The sequence below is a fragment of the Rhinolophus ferrumequinum genome, chromosome X, assembly GCF_004115265.2.
Source record: "Rhinolophus ferrumequinum isolate MPI-CBG mRhiFer1 chromosome X, mRhiFer1_v1.p, whole genome shotgun sequence".
Classification (NCBI taxonomy): Eukaryota; Metazoa; Chordata; class Mammalia; order Chiroptera; family Rhinolophidae; genus Rhinolophus; species Rhinolophus ferrumequinum.
In genome coordinates this window covers 38,465,289-38,493,191 of record NC_046284.1, presented here as the reverse complement: position 1 = coordinate 38,493,191, position 27,903 = coordinate 38,465,289, and the positions used below count along the sequence as shown (strand labels likewise).

The window sequence follows — 27,903 nt, the reverse complement described above, 5'->3', positions numbered from 1 at the left end:
CAAAATCCAGCAGCCATGTATGATTAAAAAAAAACTCTCAGCAAAGTGGGAATAGAGAGAACATATTTCAACATAATAAAGGCCATATATGACAAACCCACAGCTTGTATCATACTCAATGGGGAAAAGCTATAATAAAAGTATTCCCCTTAAGATCAGGAACACGACAAGGATGCCCACTTTCACTACTTTTATTCAACCTAGTACTGGACATTCTAGCCACAGCAATCAGACAGGAAAAGAAATAAAAGGCATCCATATGGGAAAGGAGGAAGTAAAATTGTCATTATTTCAGATGACAATACTATATATAGAGAACCCCAAAGATTCCACCAAAAATCTGTTAGAACTTTTCACGAAGATGGAGCCAAAAGTGAAGAAGGAAACCCCTGCCCCTCCCAAAGCCGAAGCCAAAGCAAAGGCTTTGAAGGCAAAGAAAGCAGTCCTAAAAGGCATCCACAGCTACACAAAAAAGAAGATCCGGACGTCACCCACCTTCCGAAGGCCCAAAACACTGTGGCTCCGAAGGCAGCCTAAATATCCTCGGAAGAGCGCTCCCAGGAGAAACAAGCTTGACCACTATACCATCATCAAATTCCCCCTAACTACCGAGTCAGCCATGAAGAAGATAGAAGACAACAATACACTTGTGTTCATTGTGGATGTCAAGGCCAACAAGCACCAGATCAAACAAGCTGTCAAGAAGCTCTATGACATTGACGTGGCCAAGGTCAACACCCTGATCAGGCCTGATGGAGAGAAGAAGGCCATATGTTCGACTGGCTCCTAACTACGATGCTTTGGATGTTGTCAACAAAATTGGTATCATCTAAACTGAGTCCAGCTGGCTAATTCTAAATACAAGTTTTTCACTGTATATTTGTCTCTTTATGTTGATTTCTGGTTGTGCTGGGGGGAGGCCATACTTTGGTATACTTGTACACAATAAACAACAGGGTTTACACACACAAAAAAAATCTATTAGAACTGATAGATACATTTGGTCAAGTAGCAGAATACAAAATTAATATTCAGGAATCAGTTGCATTTTTATGCACTAATAACGAACTATAAGAAAGAGAAATTAAGAAAACAATCCCATTTACAATTGCATTTAAAAAAAATACTTAGGAACAAATTTAACCAAGGAAGTAAAAGACCTGTACTCAGAAAATTGTAAGAAACTGAAGAGAGAATTTAAAGAAGATACAAATAAATGGAAACATATACCATGCTCATGGATAAGAAGGATTAATATAGTTAAAATGGCCATACTAACTGAATAAATAAGCAAAGTAAACAGAAATAGTCTCAGAGAAATAGAGAAAAAACTGATGGTTGCCAAATGGGAGGGGGGTGGGGATGAGGGAGAAGGGGAGGGGATTAGAAAGCACAAATTGGTAACCACAATATTGCCATGAGAATATGAAAGACAGTTTGGGGAATCAATGTTCTGAAGATCTTGTAGGGTGTCAGATGGGCACATGTCTTATTAGGGAGACCACTTCAGGGACGGTGTAGGTGGCTGACCACTGCACTGTACACCTGAAGCTGAAGCTGAATGATATTGTATGCCAACTATGATTACATATATATATGTATATATATATATATATATATATATATATATATATATATATATATTCATGGGATATAGAGTTCAGCATAGGGAATAAAGTCAATGGAATTGTAATAGATATGAACGATGTCGGGGGGCAGTAGATTGGGGGAGGGGGGTTGCCACTTTGTGGCGATGAAATATCTGGCTATTGCATTGTTTTGTGCACCTGAAACTAATTTTTAAAAAAAGGAAGGAGAAACAAACCAATACAAAACAAATGTCCATACTAGCCAAAACAATATATAGACTCAACACAGTCCCTATCAAAATACAAATTGCATTTTTCACAGAACTAGAACAAATAATCCTAAAATTTATATGGAACATAAAAGACCCCAAATAGCCATGGAAATCCTGAGAAAAAAGAACAAAGCTGGAGGTATCATGGTGCCTGATATCAAATTACACTACAAGGTCATAGTAATCCAAACAGCATGATACTGGCATAAAAACAGACACATAGATCAGTGGAACAGAATAGAGAGCCCAGAAATAAATCCATGCTTATATGTTCATTTAATCTATGACAAAGAAACTGAGAATTTACATTGAGTGTAAAGACAGTCTGTTTAATAAATGATGGTGGGAAAATTGCATACATGCAAAAAAAATGAAACTTCTTATGCCATATACAAGAACAAACTCAAAATGTATTAAAGACTTAAATGTAAGACCCAAAACCATAAAACTCCTAGAAAAAATATAGGAAGTAAACTTTCAGACATTATCCTTAGTAATGTTTGCACTGATATATCTCCTCGGGCAAGGGAAACAAAAGAAAAAAATTAACAAATAGGACTACATGAAACTAAAATGTTTTTTCACAGCAAAGGAAACCATCAATAAAATGAAAAGACATCCTACTAAATGGGAGAAGATATTTGCCAATGATATATTTGATAAGGGGTTAATATTCTAAATTTATTTAAAAACAACAACTCATACAACTCAACAAACACACCACACAAAACAAACAAACAAACAAACAAAAGCCCATACAATCCAATTAAAAAATGGACAGAGGACCTGAAGAGACATTTCTCCAAAGAGGACATACAGATGGCCAATAGATATATGAAAAGATGCCCAATGTCACTAATCATCAGAGAAACGTGAATAAAAACTACAATAAGATAGCATCTCACTCCTCTCTGCATAGCTATCATTAATAAATCAACAAACAACAAGTGCTGGCAAGGATGTGGAGAAAAGGGAACTCTTGTGCAGTGTTGGTGCGATTGCAGATTGATGCAGCCACTATGGAAAATAGTATGGAGGTTCCTCAAAAAGTTAAAAGTAGAACTAGCTTATGACGCACCAATTACACTCCTGGGTATTTCTCCAAAGAAATCCAAAACTGTAATTCAAAAACATATATGCACACCTATGTTTACTACAGCACTCTTCACAATAGCCAAGATATGGAATAACCAAAAAGCCCATCAACAGATGGTTGGATAAAGAAACTGTGGTACATTTACACAACCCAGTATTACTCTGCCCTAAAAAGAAATGAAATCTTACCATTTGCAATAACACGGATGGACCTAGAAGATATTACGCTAGGTGAAATAAGTCAGAGTGAGAAAGGCAAATACAATATGATCTCACTTAAATGTGGAATCTAAAGAACAGAATAAACAAGCAAACAAAACAGAAATAGACACATAGATACAGAGAAAAAACTAACGGTTGCTAGATGGGAAGGAGGCTTAGCGGATGGGTGAGTATGGGGACAGAGCCAGGAGTGCAGTTTCCAGGCTCTCGGCCTCACGTGGAAAGGTGCTGTCTCAGGTAGTATATGGCCATCAACTGTGGCTAATTGGCTGTCAGCTGTAACCAGTGAGCCATTGGCCACTGATATAACTGCTGTGGCTACGCTAGCAGCAAATGGGGGCTAGCATGAAGATGGTGGCTGAGCTAGCAAGAGCGGTTTGCAGTTAGCATGGCGGAGTGTGGATTGCGGATTGCAGAGAGGCGGATTGCAGTTAGCAAGTGAGATTGGTTGGCAGAGAAGTGGATGGCAGGTTGCGGATCGTGTGGCTCCTGCTTCCTGTGTCTCCAATCCAGCCACCAGCAAGACTATAGTGGTACGACTCCCCTATCTATGGCTCCGTGGGTGTTCCTTTTTGGCCTCACCATATCCTGCGTTATTGTGCGGGGAACAAGAGCTGAGACCGTGCATGACACATGGCGCAGCGAGCAGGGTACGGTGCCGGCCAAAGCTCTACGAAGGGCGGTGGAGCAGTTTGTGCATATGAACACTCAGTCTCAGGAAGACTGGGAGGAGCAGCTGCTGGAGAGCTGGAACCCCATGGAGGGGTGGGAAGACTTGGACGGTTCCCCAACCAGCATAGGCCGGAGAAAGCAAAGGTTGTTGTGGTCCTGTGGGCTGGGAAGTGCTTGCTGAGGCCCTCACCCACAGGTGGGGGAGGACTTGGAGCCCTCGCCCTGTGGAGAGGGCACACATTGTGAGACTAACACACAGCCCTCGCGAATGACTGTGGACTATGGGGAATTGCCTTCCATTCCTGATTTGATGGACGGCTTGACTGTTTACTTGGGAACGTACCATCATGCAGTGGAACCGAAGGATGTTTGCTTTTGTGTCTTGACCGGCCGCCATCGAGCATATGTAAGCACCTTGACTGTGAGCCACTGTTGTTGCAGCACAGTACCCTGAGAGGCTCTGGCTGTGTCCTATCTGGCTGTGCCCAGAGAGAGTAGCAGTGCCCAGAGAACCTGGCTGTGTCCAGGATATTGCCTTCACCTCCAGGCTCCTCGCACAGGGCCCCTTGCAGAAGATGCTTGTCGTGTAGATTGTGCGGCGAGACCCTGGATGGGTGGAGTGTGGGGATGTTACGGATACCAAGACCGGAAAGAACCCAAGCAGCACTCAGAGAGTTAGGACAGTCAGCTTTATTACGCTGGCGGGCTCAGCAGGATCTTTCCCAAAATACTGAGCCCCTAGCAAGATTTTGAACAGGTTTTTATGAGTTGGGGACTTCCTGGATTTGGGGAAGGGGTAGGTGTCGTCTGGTGATTGGCTTGGGGTGTGACTTGGATTGGGTTATGCAGAAGTGGGCTGGGGCTTAGGCTGGGGACTTCTCTCTTTGTCCGGGCCACCATTTTAGGTCAGTTCCACGTGGCAGGGAACCATTTTAGGTCAGTTTCTCCATCATGTTCTCCCTGTTGATGATTGTAAGTGGTAACAACTTAGAGTCATCCTATTAGCTAAGAGGACGATAACCCCACAGGGCAAGGATCCAGGCTGGAGCCCAACGGGCGACGGAGGTCTCTATGAAACATATGACAGCGTTAACTATGCATGGTCCGATGGTGGCAAGGAGGAGTATTGTGAGGAGTGGGCCGGCTAGGGGTAGGAGCCAAGAGGACCAGCAAAGGCTAGAAATAGTAGGAGTCCAATGACAGCGAAGACGGAGGCTGGGCAGACTACGGCGAGGCTCAACTGGGCTGTTTCTTGAAGGTCAGACAGAGTGGATGGGCCGGGTCAGGTTGGGCGATCCAGGCGTTGTCCTCCAGCTGGGCTCTTTTAACTCGAGTGTGATGGATCCACGGAGCAATGCCTGAAACTTTAAGAGCGGTGGGAGTAACAAGTATAACAGTGTGAGGGCCTGTTCACCGAGGTCGGAGACGCTCGCACTTCCAATCTTTGACCCAGACTTGATTTCCCAGGGTAGAGGGGTATACCGGGGCCCCGAGAGAAATGGGGGCTCTTTCCAGAATGTTAAGCACGTACATCTGTGAGTACCTTGCCTAGCGCGGACATCTGGTTTTGGATGCTGGAAAACCCCAGCTGGCGAATGTCACCAGGGAGGCTGGTTAGCAGGGGAGAGGATCTCCGGAACATAATTTCGAAGGGAGAGAATCCAGATTTGCCAGGGGTGCAGTGCGCCCGAAGGATGGCTAATGGTAGGAGGTCCACCCACCCTAGGGAGGTCTCCTGGTGGAGTTTAGCTAATGTCTCCTTGAGGGTACGGTTCATGCATTCAACTTTCCCTGAGCTTTGTGGTCGGTATGCTGTATGGAGCCTCCAGTTGATGCCCATGGCTCTGGTTACCGTCTGGAGGAGTTCTGCTATGAAAGCTGGCCCATTGTCACTGTGGATGGAAAGTGGAATCCCGTAGCGGGGGATAATCTCCCTGAGGAGGACCTTGGCTACTTCGCGGCTTTTCTCAGTCCGAGTGGAGAAGGCTTCGACCCACCCGGAGTAGGTACAGACCAGGACCAGCAAGTACTTAGTACTGCAGCAGTTTGTCATGTCAGTGAAGTCGACTTTGAGGTCCTCAAAAGGTGAGGTACTGCCTCTCTGAATCCCAGGGATGGGGTTAGAGCCGGACTTTGGATTGTTCTTTGCATAAGTGAGGCAGTGTTTTCCGATTGACTTGCAAAGAGCTGACACCCGGCTAATACAGAAGTTTTTGGCTAGGAGGCCCTTGAGAGCACTGTTTCCTAAGTGGGTTAACTTGTGATATTCAGCGGTTACTTGAGGACCTAGCAGGGCTGGAATGAAGAGTCTTCTGTTGGGCAGTTACCACCACCCTTGTGGCAATCTGGTGGCCCCGTCTGACTTTGCCCATCTGAGTTCTTCTTTTGTGTACCACAGGAGGGACGTGGTGGTAGTGTTAGTGACCAAGAGTAGTTCACTAGGGCTTCCCATCGCCGCTGATTTGGCCATGGTGTTGGCGAGCCTGTTCCCAACTGCTGAGGGCTCGTTGCCTCTCTGGTGGCCCAACAATGGATAACTGCAACCTGCTGGGGAAGCCAAATGGCTTGTATGAGCTTAAGGATTTCTTGTTTATTTTTAATAGCTTTTCCCTCCACGGTCAGAAGGCCTCTTTCTTTGTATATAGTCCCGTGGATATGGACGGTTGCAAAGGCATACTGAGAGTCGGTGTAGATGTTGACTTTTCGGCCCTCAGATAGAGTAAGGGCTCTTATTAGTACCCATAGTTCTGACCATTGGGCCGAGCATCCCAATGGAAGTGCCCCTGCCTCAAGTACCTCATCTGTGGTAGTTACTGCATACCCCACGTGACGTTTTCCATCCCTCAGGAAGCTGCTGCCGTCAGTACACAGAGTAAGGTCCGGTTAGGATGTGGGCTGTCCTGGAGGTCGGGTCTGGTGGCGTAGACCTCGTTGATAACTTCTATACAGTCATGTTCTGGATCCCCTTCCTCGGTTGGCAGGAAAGTGGCTGGATTCAGGGTGCACACAGTTTCTAACGAGATCCGAGGATTTTCCAGGAGTAGCCCTTGATTCTGAGTCAGCCGTGCATTCGACAGCCATCGGGGTCCTTGACTGTTCATTAAGGTGGTGACCGAGTAGGGTACTTCAACTATGAGTCTCTGGCCTAAGGTGAGCTTATCCACCTCTTTGATGAGAATTACCGTGGCTGCTAGGGCCTGCAGGCATGGCGGCCAACCTGCTGCTACTGCGTCTAGTTTCTTTGAGAGATAAGCAATGGGACAGAGCCACAGTCCAACAGTTTGGGCCAGCAGCCCTAAGGCTATTTTGTCTTTTTCATGGACGAATAAGTGGAATGGCCTCTCAGCATCAGGTAACCTGAGGGCTGGGGTCTGTCCAAGTGAGCTCTCGAGCTGCTGGAAGGCGTGCTCTTGACCTTCTGTCCATAGCATGGGGGCCTTTTCTTGACCAGTTAGAGCCTCATATAAGGGCCGGGCTATTGTTGAAAAGCCAGGAATCTAGATCCCACAGAAGCCGGTGGCCCCGAGGAACTCACGGAGCACTCTCCTGTTGGTGGGCCAGGGGAGAGAAGTGACGACTTTCTTCCGCTCGGTGCTGAGGGCCCGCTGTCCTTTGGAGATGACAAAGCCCAAGTATTTTACTTGTTTTCTGCAGAGCTGGGCTTTCTTCCAGGAGACTCTATACCCTGTCTCAGCTAAGTGGGACAGAAGTGCCTGCGTCACGGTTTGGCACTCGGTTTCAGTGGCACAGAATAAAAGCAGATCATCCACATATTGCAATAGAGTGCAGTGGTATTCTTCTCGAGGGAAGGTGGCTAAATCTGAGGCTAGCACTTTCCTAAAGAGGGGTGGGGAGTTTTTGAAGCCCTGTGGGAGCCGAGTCCATGTCAGTTAGAGCTGCCGGCCGGTATCAGGTTCAGTCCATTTGAAGGCGAACAATGATTGGCTCTGGGGTGCCAACCGAATGCAGAAGAATGCATCTCTCAGGTCCAGGCAGGTGAACCATCCAGCCTCCAGGGGCAGCTGACTGAGGAGAGTATATGGATTTGGAACTACGGGGTGTAGGGAGACTGTGGCTTGGTTTACCACCCTTAAATCTTGTACTGGCCGGTATTCTCCTTTAGGCTTCCTTACCGGCAGGAGGGGCGTATTCCATGGCGACTGGCACTCTACGAGTATCCCTGCTGCTCTGAGATGGGCGAGGTGTTTTTTAATCCCTGCCCGAGCTTCCCTGGAGTAGGGGTATTGGCGTAGCCATTGGGGTTGAGCTCCAGGTCTCAGTTCCACCAAAACTGGGGTCTTATATTTTGCTAGCCCAGGCGGGTTATCTTCAGCCCAAACCTCCGGGAAATTGACCTTTTAGGCTTCTGCGTTCTGTTCTACACTGCCGGTCCCATAGAGCCTCCATTCTTCTTCCCTCAGGGTGGTGATAGACAGAATAAGTCCCTCTGACTGGGGATGCAGTGACATGGTGGCTTGGCCTGATGGTTTGAAGGAGATTTGCGCCCCTAACTTGGTAAGGTGGTCACGTCCCAGGAGCGGGATTGGGCAGTCTGGTAAGTAGAGGAACTCGTGCGACACTGTGTGTCCTCCTAATTTACAAGTCCAAGCCTGGCAGAACAGTCAGCTCTTAGCTTGATCCCCGGTGGCTCCCATTATGGTGACCCTGTGGTCCCCGAGCGGTGCCACTGGTGTGGTGACTACTGAGTGTCCTGCTCCAGTATCTACCATAGAAGTCACTGTTTGGCCCCCTACATCTAAGTCAACCGTGGGCTCGTGGGGGCCGAGTTCGAACAAGCCCAGTCCTCTTCAGTCTGACTCGATTCCCGCTAATCCTATGAAGTCCGGCTCCGGGCTGGTTGGGTTGGGACCACGGGGAGGCCGAGACTGGAAGCGGAGTGTCTCCAAGTGGCGGAGCCACGCCAGCTGTTGGCCATGGTGTGTAGGGAGGTGGTGGCAGCTCTTCGTCAGGGTCTCCTGGTAAATTGTCTTGTCTTTCTGGGTGCAGCCTTGTGGGTTCCGTGCAATGCAGATCCTGGACTGTCCCTTACTATTGGAGCAGAACCGTACCCAAGGAGGAAGGGTTCGAGGTATTTCCAACCACAAGTCAACGTAAGGGAACTGGTCTGGATGTCCTGGGGTCCCGGTGGCAACTATGTAGACTCGGTGAATCGTGTGGAGGTCAAGAGTGACTTCTGTGGGCCATCCCGCGTCAAAACTTGGCCACTCCAGCTCACATAAAGTGCGGAGTCGTCCAGGGGTCATTTTGACCCCGTAGTTGCCTCCGAAACCTTTCCTGAAATTCTTTAACATGCAGTCTAGAATCGTGGGCTTCCCGTGACTCCCTCCCACGACGTTCGGTGTTGCATAAAGAGAAGGGTCTCAATCAGGCGCCTGCCTGGCTGCATGCCTCGCGGGAACCTTGGGTACATCTTGGCTAAGGTGTGCCCATATAAGCCCCGGGCCAGGTCGCACTCTGAGAGTGCAAATCACTGTTATACTGTATGACGCTACCACAGAATGCAGGTTGGGGCTCACTCGGGCTCCGTAGCCCACAGGCTGTGGATCTACACAGAATCCCGTTTGGGACCAAGCACACACACATTTATTCAGGGAGGAAAGATGCCCTCCTCCCCCGGAATGGACCTAACTAAAATCCGAAGTGGGACTCCATGGGAGGTGATCAGGTTCCCCTTCTGCCCTTAGGCAGGCCTAACTGGGTCCGAACCCCGGGGTCTTACCGTGTCTGATATCCTGGTTGGCTGTCCGTCCTTTCTCTCTACTGGGGTCCAGCAAGGAGTCACGGGCTGGAGCTGGTGGGAGGTCCCAGGCCTGCCAAAATCAGCAGGGCGTGCCTAGTCCCGTCTCGGCTCTCCCGCCACCCTATGGCCCGCTCTCGCCCAAACCGGTGGCTCAAGGGGCCAGCGCGGTTGGGTTTCCCGGTCAGGGAACCAAGAATGTTACGGATACCAGGACCAGAAAGAACCCAAGCAGCACTTAGAGCATTAGGAAGGTCAGCTTTATTACGCCGGTGGGCTCAGCGGGATCTTTCCCAAAGTACTGAGCCCCTAGCAAGATTTTGAGCAAGTTTTTATGAGTTGGGGACTTCCTGGAGTTGGAGAAGGGGTGGGTGTCGTCTGGTGATTGGCTCGGGGTGTGGCTTGGAGGGAGTAATGCGGAAGTGGGCCGGGGCTTAGGCTGGGGACTTCTCTCTTTGCTCAGGCCACCATTTTAGGTCAGTTCCACATGGCAGGGAACCATTTTAGGTCAATTTCTCCATCAGGGACAGAGCCAGGAGTACAGTTTCCAGGCTCTCGGCCTCACGTGGAAAGGTGCTGGCTCAGGTAGTAAATGGCCATCAACTGTGATTGGATGGTCATCAGCTGTGGCTAGTTGGCCGTCAGCTGTAACCAGTGAGCCACTGGCCACTAATATAACTGCCGTGGCTATGCTAGCAGCAGATGGTGGCTGGCAAGTGCAGATTGCAGTTATCAAGTGAGGTTGGTTGGCATAGAAGTGGACGGCAGGTTGCGGATCGTGTGGTTCCTGCTTCCTGTGTCTCCAACCTAGCCGCCAGCTAGACTATAGTGGTATGACTCCTATCTATGGCTCCATTGCTGTTCCTTTTTGGCTTCACCATATCCTGCGTTCTTGTGCAGGGAGCGAGAGCTGAGACCCTGCATGACAGTGAGAAAGGTGAAGGGATTAGGAAGTACAAATTTGTAGTCACAAAATAGTTATGGCAATGTGAAATACATATTCCCCATGGGGAATATAATCAATACTATTGTAAAGACTGCGTAGGATTATTAGCCTGGAAAAGGTCTGGCTGCTCGCCGCACGAAAGCCAAAACTCCAAAGGCGAGGTTGGTGGAAAGAAAAGCAGGTTTTATTCCAAAATGCCAGCATTAAGGGAAGACAGTGTAGTCCCAGTCACAGAGACTGTTTTCTTGCTCTTAATATAGCCAAAGGTTTTATAGACAGGCAAGGAGGGGCAGAACAAAGGAAGGAGAAGTTGGCCAGGCAACTTCAGGAAAAAGCGCTTCCTAGAGGCTGCTCTGCCCCAGGGTCAGGATCCCATACAGATGCAAAAAACCCCTCCCAAGTTACTGGGCCAGGAGTGCCCACTGGTCTGAAGTAAACAGAACCGTTGGAACTTGTATGCATAGTAAATGCACAGTGAACAGTCGTCAAGGGTTGAGGTGACAAAAGGGAAGCAAAGAAAGGAAAAAAAAAAAACTTTCAAAACGTCCCAAGCCAAACTACTACCAAATTTAATTACATCAGAGGTCCAAAATTCAAAACTAGAAGATATAGTGTCATCGTTACATGGTGTCAGATGGGTACTGGACTTACTGGGGGGATCACTTCATAGATTATATATGCCTAATTGCTGCGCTGTACACCTGAAACTAATATAATATTGAATGTCAAGTATAATTTATATAGTCACAGATGCAAACTGCAGCATAGGGAATATAGTGAAGGGATAGTAGACTTGGTAGGGCTATCAATCTGTGATGGGTGTAAACGTCTAATCATGGCTGTTTTATACACCTGAACTAATTAAAAAAACACACATAAAAGCTAACAATTACTGAATTGTGACCAGAGTCACATCGAGAAGGATCCACAAATCCCTTGTCTGCAATTCTGAAATCCAAAAAAGCTCTGGAAACAAACAAACAAAAAATTGTATTTAGTAAGTTATTTGACAGTCAAATTGATCTAAATTATTGTCAGTAGTATCTGACCTAAACTGAATAAGGCCACTTATTGGTATTTATTTACTCTGTATGAATAATCATATGGTTTGCTGCAAGAAATATTACCATATTTAATTAGGCAGTTTTCCCTGAACTTCCTGGGGTGTTACAGAATATACAGAGTACAAGTTATTTGGTTTTACACAAGCCTGCTAGCCACCCGCCATATCTTTTCATGGTTGCTTTCCAAGGAGGAATTTAGAGCCCTATTCCAGCCTTTCTGAGGGCCATGCCCCTGGTCCCAATCCACTCTCTTCTGCTGCCATCTTGAGCAATACTTAAGGCTGCATAAAGAGCTGAGAGCCTTACTGTCATGATGTCAGTGGGAAAAATAAATGTATTTCACGATCATATAAATTCAATGCTATTCCTCTGATGGTCAATGATCTATTGTTTAAAAAAGAATATCTTAGTCTTTTAAAAAGTACCTATTTTCATCACTGGACATTGGGCAGTCGAGGATCAGAATTTAGTTACTAGCGCTTAGCCTTGCAAGGGTATCTGCTCAATATACATTTACTACTTGACTGACGCACATCTCGGCCATTATGTAATAATTTCTCTCACATTTAGTGAGGGCAGCAACAGACGTTTGTAGAGAAAAAGTAACCGGAGGCCTAATACTGGCTCAGCTCCAGCAATAAATCCATCATGGAACTGGCACACTCCCCACGTATCTCTCACAGACCCCACCCTGTGGCCCGCAGGACCACATCTAGGGATTTCAATTAGAGATCTTGTAGTAAATAAGGTGCGTCAATCTTGTAAGGCTAAAGGTGGCGGAGCTCCTACACCCTACGGTGGGCTATTTAGGGTTTGGTTAAATTAAGACGATCTTAAAGCAAACCCCAAAGCCAACGTTTCCCGACAGAATTTCCTCTTAAGAAAAAAAGAAGACTCAAAATCATCCCTCTGAAAATGCCTCTCTTAGGAACTGCAGAGTTGGCAGGTGAGACGCTGTACTGAACCCCCACCTACTCGTGCGCGCTCCCTCAGAGCCGGGGTACCGCGCCGCTACTCCTCAGGTTCCAGACTCCTCCCTTCAGAAGGCTCATCCCCACCCTTCTCCGCTACTTCCGGCCTTCACTGAACGCCCTCAACACGCTTGCGCAGTTTGATACGCTTCTCGGGCCGAAGAAACCCGAGCGCTGCCTCTCTGGAGCCGCCCCCGCCTCCTCTTCGCCCCGCCCACGCTTTACCAGCACCCCCCCCGCCCGAAATCTCGCGAGGTTAGGTGTGCGTCCGTATTTTTGCGGGCAACTAGCTCTCATAGCTGCTGTAATTTGCTGCTGCGGGAGAAACTAGCTGCTGTGGTCGGCCCGCCCGCCCTCCCCCACCTAGGAGAGCCACCGCCTCTTCTCTCCCGCTGCTTCTACCCCTATCACCGGGAGCGGTGGCAGCAACAGTCCTTAGACCCTGCGCCGCCTCATTAGGCGGCCGCTTTGCTGGTCATTCCTGCAGCCCGGCAGCTTACGGAACCCCGGTGCCCCTAACCGGCTCCTCACTCCAGATCATCTGTTCCTCCTCATCCTCGCGCGGGGCCCACCTACCCCTGGTCTCGCGGGGGTGGAGGACGACGAGGAGGAGACGAGAGTCACCCTCCCAGGCGGCATCGGCTCGCTCACCCGCGGGTGTGTCCTATAAATGGCGTCGGAAAGCGACACCGAGGAATTCTTTGATGCCCCTGAAGATGTGCATCTAGGGGGCGTCTACCCTGTAGGGTAAGTAGCTATGGCCCAGAAGCCGGACGTCGAGGTCCCACAGCTTCCCCTGTGCGTTCCACCGCTTCCCCTCCCAGGTACCGCTTGTGTCCGCCACCGTTGCTCCTTTCAGTCTCACTCGGGCACTTCAGAGTGAGTTGGGAGGTGGGGGATCGCCCACCTCGGGCAAACTCATTCCTTTTCCTAGTGAACAGCCCCAGTAGCTCTCTCGGAACCCCTTTCTCGTCTTGTCCAGCTTTCTGCGAAGTGGGACAGCTGACGTGCCTGAAAGCCGACGATTTGTGTTTTTGGGATTCAGAGCTTACCTTTCAAACATCCGTTTTGGCCTTGGGGACAAAGGAGCAGTAACAGGAGAAAATACATTTCCCCCTGTTTCTTTGGTTTGCTACTAACTTACCTATTCGTTTTAGAGCTAGCTGTAACTCCCAATTTGCCGCCGTCTTTTCGTTGCATGGAAAGAAAAGCAGCGGGGGAAAGGTTTGGATGTTTACTTAGGAAAGTCCTCTAGCTGATGTACTTTAGATCAAGAATGTTTTATTAAAGTAGAACTTTCCCGTGAGGCAAAGGAAATCGAAGACAAGGTAAGGTCCTTTACCATTAGGGAGAATGCGGTCTTAAAAGGGTAGCCGGACATAAATGTACACAACCGACTACACGGATACAAACAAGTGCTGAGTAATCTGGTGGTTGGAAGGAGAGCCGCAGCTTTGTGCTCTTTATCTAATTCTGCAAGATGTTTTAGTGGTGATTAATATGGGAGATTCTGAGTAGGAAGTACAGTTGTTGGAATGCTTCGCTTGACTAGGACTTCTACTTACCCACTCTTCCACTTTTCAAAGTTGGAATAATATTTATAGCGATTTCGCCGAATTCATTTACAGACTTGTGTGGAACTAGAGGCAGTGAAGTATATATTTAAATAGTGTAAGAACTTGGCAAAATTTGTGTGTTAACGTAAGCCACTAATACGGTTCCAAGAATCAACTGCCGTCAATTTTCAAGCTTACCCTTTGGAAGAAATAACCTCCTTTGATACAAATAAAGATAGCCGTGCAGTCTAGAAGTAGTTCTAAAACGTAATATATATATACCAAAAAAGCTATAGCAACAAAATCAGAGAGGTATGTACATTGGTAGATCGCTGATGTGTGTTTCCACCAACCTTTATGGGATTTTGGGGTGGCAATGGCCAATCTTGAGATGGCCCTGAATCTCCTTCAAATTCAATGTCTGAAACAAGTTCATAGCTAGATGGTAGAGAATAGAAAATATATTTGGATTTCCAAATACGTTGGAGTCCCTTGAAATTAAATTTTGTTTTTGTGGTTTTCCTCCCAAAGTAATGAACTGTCAGTTCAGGTTAAATGAGAGACCTAATCCTTTAGTACTTTTGTGTCTGTAGGTGGAGGAGGGAATAACAATCAATGTATATGATTGTAATCAATTTAGAACTATGTGAATAATGTTCCTTTCCAATGAATAAAACAAATTTCATTTTGAAGGACAGCTATATCAGGACATGTGTAAATTGCCTAGTCCAGCACCTGGCACAGAGAAAGAATGCAAATGTTCATTCCCTTCTCCTTCCTTTCTTGGAATTAGCAAATTGAATTTCACACAGTGCTTACTTTGGGAGGAAGTATGCAGAACTTGGGGCTTTTTAACTTATCTAAACCGAATGAGTCATTTTGATAGAATTGATAGTCACTTCTTCCCTCATAGGACAATATAGCTTCTCAGGTTCTTTGATCCTTTGATACTGGGTGAAAAGTGAAAAATGGCTCTTAGGACCCAGTGTTCTAATTTTAACTCTAACCTGCCCAAATATTGAGCCTGTTGAACCCTATGGGTAAAACTACTGCACCAGTCTGTAAATATCACAGCTCCATCCTGTAATAGGGAATTTAGAAGAAAATTGGACTCATCTGGAGAACTGCATCTGAAAAGAACTAGCAGTACTGGGAGCACAGCAAAAGGTTGGCATCATTAACATTTCCTCTATCCTTTGTGATGTTTTGTCATTTGCATAAGGTACTGTGAGGAGACTTGGCTGGGTAACAACCTAGAAATGCAGTGAGAAATCTTGATTTGTGGAAACAGATGGTTTCACTAGATATCTGGTCATCAGAAATATCTTCTATCCTTTGATATGAACTAGAGTGGCACATCATACAAACTCTTAAGAGGTTAACAGACTGAATTTGGGCACTTTAAAAAAAAATGTTCCTTGCTATTGTATGGTCTAGAGTACCCAGACCATTTCACTAAATTGTAGTAAACTGAGTAGACAGTTGAGATCAACTGTTGTTAATCAGCAGAATCCAAATACATAGTCTATTTCCTGAAATTGATTTATTTCTTCTAGTTCCCCTCCAATGGTGTCTTCAGCTTTATTCTACTCGTTGAAAGCAAATTTAATAAGTTAAAAAATCAGCCCAGTTTTTTATAGAAAAATTTGTGATTCTAGTGCAGCCTACTCTTCACACTGGCAGATCATCTCCACTTGACCAGCTTTGCAATGTACACCACATTTATATTGCTTTATTTTGATGGATATTTTAGGTCAGGTTTCATTATTATCTGTTTTTACATATGAGGAACGTTAGACTCTAAGAGGTTAATGAATTGGCCTAGGAGACAATGCATGTAAGTGACAGAGCTGGGATTTGAAACCAGTTCTTCAGACTTCTACTACAGTATTTTTTTTCTAATATATAGCAGCCCCACTGTGTGTGTGTGTGTGTGTGTGTGTACACGTGTGCATAGAGGATATCCTGCAAGAGATTCTGGTGTAAAATGCTTTAGGAACAACTTGCTGAATTGAACTGATGCATCTATTTAAAACCAGCAGTCCAGACTTTTCAGTTCTCTTGGCTAGAAATTTCCACTTCCTCTTTCAGGAATGTGTATTGCCCAGAGAGGGAAAGTGACTTGTCCAAGGTGCCACAGCAAATTAATAACAGAGTTAGGACTAGAATCCAGATCAGTTTCACATTCTGGCATTCTTTCTGCTAGCATGCTGTCTTTTGATAAAGCAGGAAAGGGAGGAGGAAGTGTGGTATAGTAGAAAAAAGCCCTGAACTATGAATCATTTCATTTCCTCATCTTTAAATTGAAGAGATTACATTCTGAGAACCCTTCTGACTCTAATAGTCTGTCATTGTATTGAGGTTTAATAGTGTGCTTTTATCGATAAGCTTTTGTTCTTGGGAAATCTTTCCATGATTTTTTTTTTTTAATTTTAACAAACGATGGTATTAGGTACATTTTTCAATACCCATAGATGTCAAATTAAATATTTACTGGGTAAATTATACATGAGGTGAATGCTCCTGCTAATTTGTTGATTAAGCATACACATACTAAACTCTGGCACTGTCGTGCAGGGTGGCCTGTGGGGTCTCAGCTCTTACTCCCCACATAAGAACGCAGGATGTGGCTAGGCCAAAAAGGAACACCCACGGAGCCATAGATAGGGGAGCCATACCACTATAGTCTTCCTGGTGGCTGGGATGGAGACACAGGAAGCAGGAGCCACACTATCCACAACCTGCCATCCACTTTTCTGCCAACCAACCCCACTTGCTAGCTGCAATCCCCCGTGCTAACTGCAATCCGCTCTTGCTGGCTCAGTCACCATCTTCTTGCTAGCCCCAATATTTCTGCTAGCGTAGCCACAGCAGTTATATTAGTGGCCAATGGCTCACTGGTTACAGCTGACAGCCAACTAGCCACAGCTGATGACCATCCAATCACAGTTGATGGCCATTTACTACCTGAGCCATCACCTTTCCACGTGAGGCCGAGAGCCTGGAAACTGTACTCCCGCCCCTGTCCCCACGGGCACTGAGAACATGTTATAAAAATAAATGTAACTTTTTGAGCATTCTTTATTTAAAAAGATTTTTTCATGGTAAACAAAATACTTTTGAGGCATTGGAAGGAAGGATAGAATGGTAACATTTTTAGAGTAGGAAGGGACGGGAGATCATTTAGCCCAGACCTCCCATTTAACTGAAAGAAACCTAGGCTTAGAGAGGGGAAGTGACACATTGCTGGTTAGTGGCAGACTGGGAACTAGAACCCCAGTCTCCTGATTGCTCATTTAGACTATGCTGCCTTGTCTGTGGAGGGAGGGAAAGTATTGCTAGGTATCCATATTCTAGGTTCCTGGCACTTACCCTGTTAGTGGGGCTCTGAAGATGGTCTACTCCTATACACCATTGTTCTGTTTTTACAGTGGCTTGCTGTCAGGACAGTAACTGTTCTGAGGATCCTAACTTTTGCCCACTAATTTTCTCCCAAGTCAGGATGAAAGATGGTTGCAGAATATCTGATCTAAGAACAGTGGTTTATTTTATTTTATTTTATTTTATTTTATTTTATTTTATTTTATTTTAAGAGTCTGGTTAGTGTCAACTGCAGTCTATCATTCTAGATTGGAGTAATGGCAAAATCTTTTTTTTTTGGGGGGGAATATTGGGGAACAGTATGTTTTTCCAGGACCCATCAGATCTAGGTCAAGTTGTTGTTTTCAATCTAGTTGTGGAGAGCGCAGCTTCCCGGCCCATGTGGGAATTGAACCTGCGACACTGGTATTATGAGCACTGCACTCTAACCAACCGAGCCAACAAGCCGATGAAATCTTGATTTATAAATCATGAGAACTGAAATCAAACTGTCTTGAAGAGTTGGTCGGTCTAAAAGACAAAAAGTTGCATAGCTGCCTTTGTTGAAAACCAAACTTAGGCATCAGAAACATTTCTCTATGAATTGAAAATTGATACAATATTCAATAAAAATATTTGTGTGATATGGGTTACTTGAGGAAATATTCCTTAAAAATGGCTGTTCATGGGTTGGCATTTAATCATAGATTATATTAGGTTGGCACAAAGGTAACTGGTTTAAAAGGTTAAAAGTAATTGCAAAAACTGCTATTACTTTTGCACTAACCTTAATATAATCATTGATTATATTTGGTTGCTGGTGGCTTTGCGAATTGATTGAAATATGTTAATATTTGTAAATGCTGTGTTACACCTGTGTATCATATTAAAGGGGGGAGCCTACATATTAATTAGTTAGTTCAAGTTCTAAATTTAGTGCCCTCCAAATGTCAATTGGTGACTTCTGGAGGTAGGACAGTCTCAGTAGTATGGCAATTTGGGGGCTCAATTTGAATCTGTACAAACTCCTGTAAATTGAAAACTTTATTCTGTTCTTGGGATAAACTGCATAAAATAGGGTAGATAAAATTTGATTTTTAAAATGTTAAAAACCTCGTTTGTTTTAGGATGTTGACAATTCAGTGGTGGTCCTACAGAACAAAAAAAACCCACAATTTCTAATTGTTGGTATTTGAGATTTATTTTGTAACCTTTACATTACACAGCAATCCATGTGTTCTCTTCAGTTCATTGTTTTAACTTTGACAAAGTCAGGTGACTTTGCCTGGGAAGCCCCTTGATGGGGCTGTTTGTTTCCTCCTACTCTGCCTGCAATTGTGCTAATTACTAGTGGGATGGTGCAGGTGGAGGAAAGGCTGGGTGATGGGGCTAGAGGTGATGGAAGTGGAGGCGATGAAGGTAGCCTTAGCAGCCCGTGTAGAGAGCAGGTTGGAAAGCTGCTTCCCAGGTTACAGATAGCTGAGCTAAGACAAATCACACCATTTAGTATTGTTTTAGATATATGCATGCACAGTGTGTATTAAATAACTCTTTCTGTAAGAGATTAATAGTCCATAAGAAATAGCTCCAAAAAAATTTAAAGTGCCAATAAAAAATGTAGGTGCTTTATGATGTCCTCTTGATATTTAACCTGAATTGATAATTAACCTACATTTTTGTTTTCTACCCAGAGCTAAGCTGATTTCTATAAACTTTCACAAGGTGTGTTTCCCTGTAGCTGTCAAATGTTACTCTGCTAACCAGCTAAACCTTTAATTGGGTGTTTTCCTTACTCTTCGGAGCAGAACTGTATTTATTCCCTTATTGCAAACTGAGTAGTCTTTGTATTAGTCTGTCATCTAATGATTCAAAATTGAGGAATAAGCATGTAAGACATAATGTGGGCCTTATACCTGATGGAAACGCCAGTTTTTTTCCCCAGTCAGTATACAAATTTATTTTGGTTACTATAGCAAGCAGCCTGTCAGTTATTCTTCTAGCTCTTATGTCTTCTCTCAGGAGGATTGCCATATAAATCAGGCTCTGCTAAAACTCTTCAGGTCTTACGTTAGCATTTTATTACCAGCTGCAGCTGTCTGGAAGTTTAGTTTGGCAATCCATCAGGGTCAGTTGGTTTTAAGTCCACAAAACCTTTTTGTCTTCAAACATTTTAAACATACAGAATTGAACAAGAACACGTTTAGGAAACAATTTCCTCATACTAATTTTCTGAGTTGCATTGCTAGTCATTGTCTTGAAGATTGAATGCATTGCATCTGTGGCATTCAATGGCCACCTCTTTGTTATATCAGTGAGAATAAATTTCAAGATCACAAGTGACCATTTAAGAAATATATTTGCAGATGTAATTTTAGACTATCATCACAAACTAGCTGAAGTGACTTAAAAGCACCTTGCTTCATCAGCAACTACCAAATAAATAATCTGGTTTCTAACAAAAATTATTTCTGTAGGTTATAGAAAGAATGTTTGGCCTTCAGATTAATTCATTCTAATTTGAGAAAACTGTTTAGAAATTTAATAGGAAAGGTTATTATCTTTCTTTTGCAGTCTTTGAATAGGAAAAAAGTTAAGACTGAATAGTTGTATAGGTCTTTATTATAAGTCTTTCTATTTACTTGACAATATATCTTTTTAGTTCTTAAAAACTTCAGAATTCATATTATTAAAATAGTTTTAAATTATACATGTTTACATGTCTTGATGAAAATAAAAATATTGAAGAAGCAGGATATATAAATTGTTAATTTACATGTTAGTATTTGTATTAGTGTTTGATTTTGGTGCTCATGCATAATATTGTATAGTACAGTAATAACTTCTAAATATGCATAATGAATCTCTTGGTTACCTGATGGAGGTGGTTAATCTTAATGATTTAGTGGATATTGGTAGCCATTTTCGTACATAACAATGTAAGTAATGTCTTTTTAAAAATCAAAGTAGAATTTTAGTCTTAAGATATTGTGTGTACTTTTCAAAAAGTGTTTATCGTTCTGAATTAGAAGATTATGTAGTAAGCTGGTAAATTTGTGAAATGATTAAATTAAATCTTCCTGGCTTAAATTTTTATTGAAATCGTGATTTGAAGAGTATCATTTTAAGACTAGTGTATCCTATTCAAAACTGTGGTTAAATTCTGATAATCCCCCAAGCAGAACTTAATGTTAATTGCACAAACAGACTTAAAAGTAGAAAAAGTTTTACTTTTTCCATGGGGCCCTAATCCTTAAAATTTTTGAAAAGAAGAGGCGGGGGAGAAGAATAACTTTTTTTTTTTTAAAGAAAGGCCAAGGGTGAAACATAAAAGTTTTGGAACTTTAACAATATTTCCTGGTTGGCTGCCTGTACAGAGCAAGCCATACCTGTGTAAGACCTACTTGACCACTACTACTAATTGTAGTAGACTTTCTTAGTACAAACTCATTGAACCATGGGCATTCTTATGAACCACAGGTCAAGCTTTCTAGAGAACCAATAAATAGAATGTAGAGTTTTATTCAAACCCACTTTCTCAGAAGCAGGCAGGATCCTGGTTGTTATTAAGTAGGCTCAAGAGAAGAGGTGGGAGTGTTCTTTCTGGCACTGCTCTTGAATTGGAAAGACTTGCCATGGATGAACTTAATATCCATAGTCCTCTTTTAACTTTGTTCCTGAAAGTCTTTATTTAAATTGGCAGACTGAGCGATTCATCTTTCTGTTTATTACCATGTTTCCCTGAAAATAAGACCTAGCTGGACAATCTGCTCAATGTGTCTTTTGGAGCAAAAATTAATATAAGACCAGGTATTATATTATATTATATCCAGTCTTATAGTAAAATAAGACCGGGTCTTATAATATATAAGACCCGGTCTTACATTATAGTAAAATAAGACTGGGTCTTACATTAATTTTTGCTCCAAAAGACGCATTAGAGCTGATTGTCTGGCTAGGTCTTATTTTCGGGGAAACACTGTGTGGGGAAAGAGCCAGGAGTGCAGTTTCCAGGCTGTCACCCTCACGTGCAAAGGTGCAAACTCGGATAGCAAATGGCCATCAACTGTGATTGGATGGCCATCAGCTGTGGCTAGTTGGCCGTCAGCTGTAAGCAGTGAGCCATGACCACTAATATAACTGCTGTGGCTACGCTAGCAGCACATGGGGGCTAGCAAGGGCAGATTGTGGATTGCGAATTGCAGAGAGGCAGATGCCGCCAGCGAGAATATAGTGCTATGACTCCCCTATCTGTGGCTCCGTGTGTGTTCCTTTTTGGTCTCACAATGTCCTGCGTTCATATGTGGGGAGCGGGACCAGAGACCCTGCATGACACCCCTCATGATACATGGCACAGCAAGCAGGGTACGGTGCCGGCCAAAGCTCTCCGAAGGGCAGTGGAGCACTTTGTGCGTATGAACACTCAGTCTCAGGAAGACCAGGAGGAGCAGCTGCCGGAGAGCTGAACCCCCGTGAAGGGGTGGAAAGACATGGAGATGCAGACGGTTGCCCAACCAGCAGAGGCCGGAGAAAGTGAAGATTCTTGCTGCCCTGTGGGCTGGGAAGTGCTTCCTGAGGCAGCCTGGATGCAGGACTTGTAGTCCCAGGAGGAAACGCTTGCTGAGTCCTCTGTGGGAGCTGAGGGTGAGGTCAAGGTTGTCCCTCACCCCCAGGAGAGCCCTGGCGAATGACTATGGACTATGGGGAATTGCCTTCCATCCCTGATTTAATGGACCGCTTGACTGTTTGTTTGGGAACCTACCACCATGTAGTGGAACTGGCGGATGTTTGCTTTTGTGTCTTGACCGGCCGCCATTGAGAATATGTAAACACCTTGACTGTACGTCGCTGTTGTTCCAGCACGATACCCACATGACACACGGTAGCAGTAGTATTAACAATTTGTATGTGTTTTTAAAAGCTCTACTTTAAAGTACGTTTACCCATGTGAAATTGACATGGCTGGTGGTCTGACCATTTTCCCCAGCCCCATTTCCACCCCATTCACCCCCAGCTTTCTCCTTCCTAGCTTACCCAATGTTGTTAGTACAAAGATTTTCTACCATTATTTATTGTCCTTTTCAACTGATAAGGGACAGTGATGGATGAAATATAATGGGAGGGTCTTTGGGAAGAAATAAAGGTGTGGGGACAGAGCCAGGAGTGCAGTTTCCAGGCTGTCACCCTCACGTGGAAAGGTGCTCACTCGGGTAGTAAATGGCCTGAGTGATCTGATGGCCATCAGCTGTGGCTAGTTGGCTGTTAGCTGTAACCAGTGAGCCATGGGCCACTAATATAACTGCCGTGGCTACGCTAGCAGAAAATGGGGCCTAGCAAGAAGATGGTGGCTGAGCTAGTAGGAGCGGATTGCAGTTAGCACAGCAAATTGCAGTTAGTAAGTGGGGTTGGTTGGTTGGCAGAGAAGTGGACGGCAGGTTGCATAGTGTGGCTCCTACTTCCTGTGTCTCCAACCCAGCTGCCAGGGAGACTATAGTGGTGTGACTCCCCTATCTATGGCTCTGTGGGTGTTCCTTTTTGGCCTCACTATATCCTGCATTCTTATGTGGGGAGCAGGACTAGAGCCCTGTATGATACCCTGCATGACAAAGGGAAAGATTCCTTACATTGAATGGAGTGGATGGATTAGTAAGTGGGATTGGTTAGCATCACAGGTGGGGTTAGGTTATTGGGTCAGTGAAAGATAGGTGAGCAGAATGAATAGGTAACTTGATAAAAGTAGTACCTTTATGAGTGAAAGAGTAGGTTTGCCAGTATTTTGTAATTGATATTTTATCTTTATTGGATTGACTTTAGAGATTAATGACGACTGAGATCAGTCTTTTTTCCTTTAAATGAACTTTACTATCCTGATTTTGTCCCAGTCACTGCTCTTGGCTGTTGACTTTTGACCTTTACTTTATTTCCCAGGATAGAGAGATGTCCACAGTTGATGTATACAAGTGATGAAAGAGTTAAGTGGTGATAGGGATGGTTTGTAGGCAGGTATACTCTAGGGTGTTTCACTTCTCCTCACAATTTCTTCTACTTTGGAGCTTCCTGGTTCTCTCAAATCCCGCCCCTCAACTGCACACACACACACACACACACACACACACTTCCTATAAGAGTGAAGAGGGAGGAAATGGGAATGGGCTGAGGCAAGGATAGTAGTTTAGATTTATATTTATGGGACCTTTGCAACTTGGGGACATCCTGTACTCAGTAAATATTAAATGTTAACAGTGAAGCCTTGGGAGATGTTGCCAGTTATCCTGCAGTCGTATCAATTCCTTGTTATCAGCTTTTTCCCCAGGGATAAATGTATTCACAATAAGAAAGAAGTAGTATAGTCCTACATGTTATTACATAAATGAATTATATAATGCCATGCTGTCAACTAATACCGGGCATTAATTTTCAAAGAACTTTTATTCACCTTATCTCTTCTGATTATTCTGCAGTTCTATGAGATAGAAGGACAATTTCTGTGAGATACATAGGACAATTATCCTAATTTTACAAATAAGAAAACTTAGCTCAGGGTGGATAAGGGACAGCCAACAAAAGTGGAACTTCACTAATTTGTGATAATTAAATGATGATTTTGAGTGAAGATGTAAAACATCAGAGTCTTCCCTATACTTTCCTTTTCTAAGCTATAAACGTTGCTGAGGTTATATTTTAAATGTCAATTATTAGAATGATGAGGTTAACTCTTCTGCCATTTAGGAATGTATAATTTACAGTTTAAAATAATAAAAGCAGTATTTTTTTTATGCTCTTCTTAAAACTATGACGGAATTGATTATGGTGCGGTAGCTAGGTCAGAAAATGACCTTGCTACTGGAAGAGTTAGAATTCCAGGCACTGCTAACTGCATTTCAAAGGCTATGTTCTTTGTTCCTAAGGGAAAATCCCTCAAGATGTGAGTCACTGTGGATTTGGGTTTCTGTTCCTCATGAAAAAGTCTTGATTTCAATTTTTTTTCGATAATTGTTTTTTAGATTGTTGTCAGTTATTTAGTTAGACCACACTGTTTGGTTTTTCCTGTTTTTTTTTTTTTTTCCTTTTTGGTATAACTGATTCATATTTTGGCTGTGAGCCACTAATTGGAAACACAATGTTCCTTTCTTTTTTTTCCTTCTCCTCAAAGGTGTTTTCTAGCCATGACAATGAATGCATGTGGTAGTTATTAATATTTTCCACCTAATCAAAATTCTATTGGCTGTCAAATTAATGGGAAAAATGCCTTCATACTACGTAGGTAATTAGAAAAATCACATTATCAGTAATTCCTGTTTAAGTTGTAAATAAAATTCAGTAATCTTTTTTATAATAAATAATAAAGTGGGCCTACAGAATATTTTATGTAGGTAAGCATTCTAAGTAATTTGAGATTTTTCTAGAATATCAAGTCTTTAATACACATTTCTTTTTTTTTCTCTTTTTTTTAATTTATTGGGGTGACAATTGTTAGTAAAATTACATACATTTCAGGTGTACGATTCTGTATTACATCATCTATAAATCCCATTGTGTGTTCACCACCCAGAGTCAGTTTTCCTTCCATCACCATATATTTGATCCCCCTTATCCTCATCTCCCATCACCCACCCCCCTTGCCCTCAGGTAACCACTAAACTATTGTCTGTGTCTATGAGTTTTTGTTTCTCATTTGTCTGTCTTGTTCTTTTGTTGTTTTTGGTTTATTTACCACATATCAGTGAAATCATATGGTTCTCTGATTTTTCTGTCTGACTTATTTCGCTTAGCATTATACTCTCAAGATCCATCCATGTTGTCACAAATGTTCCTATGTCATCTTTTCTTACCACCGAATAGTATTTCATTGTGTATGTATATCACAACTTCTTTATCTATTCATCTATCAAAGGACATTTTGGTTGTTACAATGTCTTGGCCACTGTAAACAAAGCTGCAAAGAACATTGGAGCACACCTGTCTTTAGCAATACCATGCTCTTTTCATTATTGTTGCCCTGTAGTACAAGCTAAAGTCAGGGAGTGTGATACCTCCAATATTGTTCTTTTTTCTTAAGATTGCTTTGGCTATTCGGGGTCTTTTGTGGTTCCAAACAAATCTAATGAATTTTTGTTCCATTTCTTTAAAAAATGCCATTGGGATTTTGATGGGGATTGCACTAAATCTCTATATTGCTTTGGGTAATATGGCCATTTTAACTATGTTGATTCTTCCAATCCATGAGCACGGAATGTCTTTCCATTTCTTTGTGTCTTCTTCAATTTCTTTCAAAAATGTCTTCTAGTTTTCAGCATATAGGTCCTTCACATCCTTGGTTAAGTTTGTTCCTAGGTATTTTATTCTCTTTCTTGCAATTGCAAACGGAATTTTTTTTTTTTATTTTGCATTTCTCTTTCTGACATTTCATTGTTAGTATATAGGAATGCAGTGGACTTTTGTAGGTTGATTTTGTAGCCAACAACTTTACTGTATTTGTTGATTGTTTCCAATAGTTTTTTGGTGGAGTCTTTAGGGTTTTCTATATATAGCGTCATGTCATATGCAAAGAGTGATAATTTAACTTCTTCATTCCCAATGTGGATGCCTTTTATTTCTTTCTCTTGCCTGATTGCTCTGGCAAGGACTTCCAACACTATGTTGAAAAGCAGAGGTGATAGGGGACAGCCCTGTCGTGTTCCTGAACGTAGAGCAAAGGGCTTCAGTTTTTCACCATTAATTATGAGATTAGCTGAGGGCTTGTCATATATGGCCTTTATTATGTTCAGGTATTTTCCTTCTATACCTATTTTATTAAGTGTTTTAATCAGAAATGGATGTTGTATCTTGTCAAATGCTTTTTCTGCATCACTTGATATAATCATATGATTTTTGTCCTTTATTTTGTTTATGTGAGGTATCACATTGATGGATTTGCATATGTTGAACCATCCCTGTGCCCCAGGGATGAACCCGACTTGGTCGTGATGAATAATCTTTTTAATGCATTGTTGTATTCGATTGGCTAGAATTTTGTTTAGGATTTTTGTATCTGTATTCATCAGAGATATTGGTCTGTAGTTTTCTTTTTTTGTGTTGTCCTTACCAGGTTTTGGTATCATGGTAATGTTGGCCTCATAAAATGGGTTAGGCAGTACTGTCTCTTCTTCAATTTTTTGGAAGAGTTTGAGCAGGATTGGTATTAGATCCTCTTTGAAGGTTTTGTAGAATTCGCTAGTGAAGCCATCTGGTCCTGGACTTTTGCTTTTGGGAAGGTTTTGGATGACTGATTCAATTTCATTACTGGTGATCGGTCTGTTTAGATTTTCCAGTTCTTCATGGTTCAGCCTTGGAAGGCTATGTTTCTAAGAACTTGTCCATTTCTTCTAGGTTATTGAATTTGGTGGCATATAGTCCTTCATAGTATTCTTGGATGATCCTTTGTATTTCTGTGGTGTCCGTGATAACTTCCCCATTTACATTTCTGATTTTGTTAATTAGTGTCTTCTCTTTTTATCTCAGTTAGTCTAGCCAAGGGCTTGTCAATTTTGTTAATCTTTTTAAGGAACCAGCTCTTTGTCACAGTAATTTTTTCTATTGTCTTTTTCTTCTCTATTTCATTTAGATTTATTGCTCTGATTTTTGTTATTTCCTTTCTTCTGCTGACCTTGGGTTTCACTTGTTCTTTTTCTAGTTCTTTAAGGTGTAACACGAGGTTATTTATTTCAGATTTTTCTTGTTTCTTGACATAGGCCTTTAATGATATAAATTTCCCTCTTAATCCTGCTTTTGCTGCATCCCAAAAATTTGCATAGGATGTATTTTCATTGTCATATATGTCTATGTATCTTTTGATCTCTCCTCTAATTTCTTCTTTGACCGGTCGTTCTTTAAAAGTATGTTGTTTAATCTCCATGTATTTGTGTTTTTCCCTGCTTTCTTTTAGTAGTTGATATGCAATTTCAAAGCCTTGTGATCAGAGAATATGCTTGGTATGATTTCAATCTTCTTAAATTTGCTGAGGCTGATTTTATGTCCCAATATATGGTCTATCCTTGAGAATGTTCCATGTACACTAGAAAAGAATGTATAGTCTGACGTTTTAGGATGAAGTGCTCTATATGTGTCAATTATGTCCATTTCATCTAATGTGTCATTTAGGGCTGCTATTTCGTTATTTATTTTGTTTCCATAATCTATCCATAGCTGTTAATGATGTATTTAAGTCCCCTAGTATAATTGTGTTTCGATCAATTTCTCCCTTTAGTTCTGTTAGTCGTTGCTTGGTATATTTCGGTGCTCCCTGATTGTGGGCATAAATATTGATGACTGTTATGCCTTCTTGTATAGTCCCCTTTACCATGATGAAATGTCCATCTTTGTCTCTTGTTATCTTTTTCACCCTGAAGTCTGTTTCATCTG

At 43.0% G+C, this 27,903-nt stretch overlaps 2 protein-coding genes across 3 annotated transcripts in view; both read left to right on the top strand.

The window, feature by feature from the left end:
- The first annotated feature begins 361 nt into the window (after positions 1-361).
- On the top strand, positions 362-843 carry LOC117027332 (60S ribosomal protein L23a-like). Its single transcript, XM_033114966.1, has one exon. The coding sequence runs from the start codon at positions 362-364 to the stop codon at positions 788-790; it is 429 nt and encodes a 142-aa protein (XP_032970857.1). The 3' UTR covers positions 791-843.
- A 12,020-nt stretch (positions 844-12,863) lies between these two features.
- The window catches only part of WDR44 (WD repeat domain 44), an 85,062-nt gene continuing 70,022 nt past the window's right edge, over positions 12,864-27,903 (top strand). The window contains exon 1 of one of the 2 annotated variants that reach the window (XM_033115539.1): positions 12,864-13,336. In XM_033115539.1, coding sequence (XP_032971430.1) covers positions 13,260-13,336 — 77 coding nt within the window. In that variant the 5' untranslated portion in view covers positions 12,864-13,259. The remainder of the gene's footprint in view (positions 13,337-27,903) is intronic. The other variant, XM_033115546.1, reaches the window with a different exon arrangement.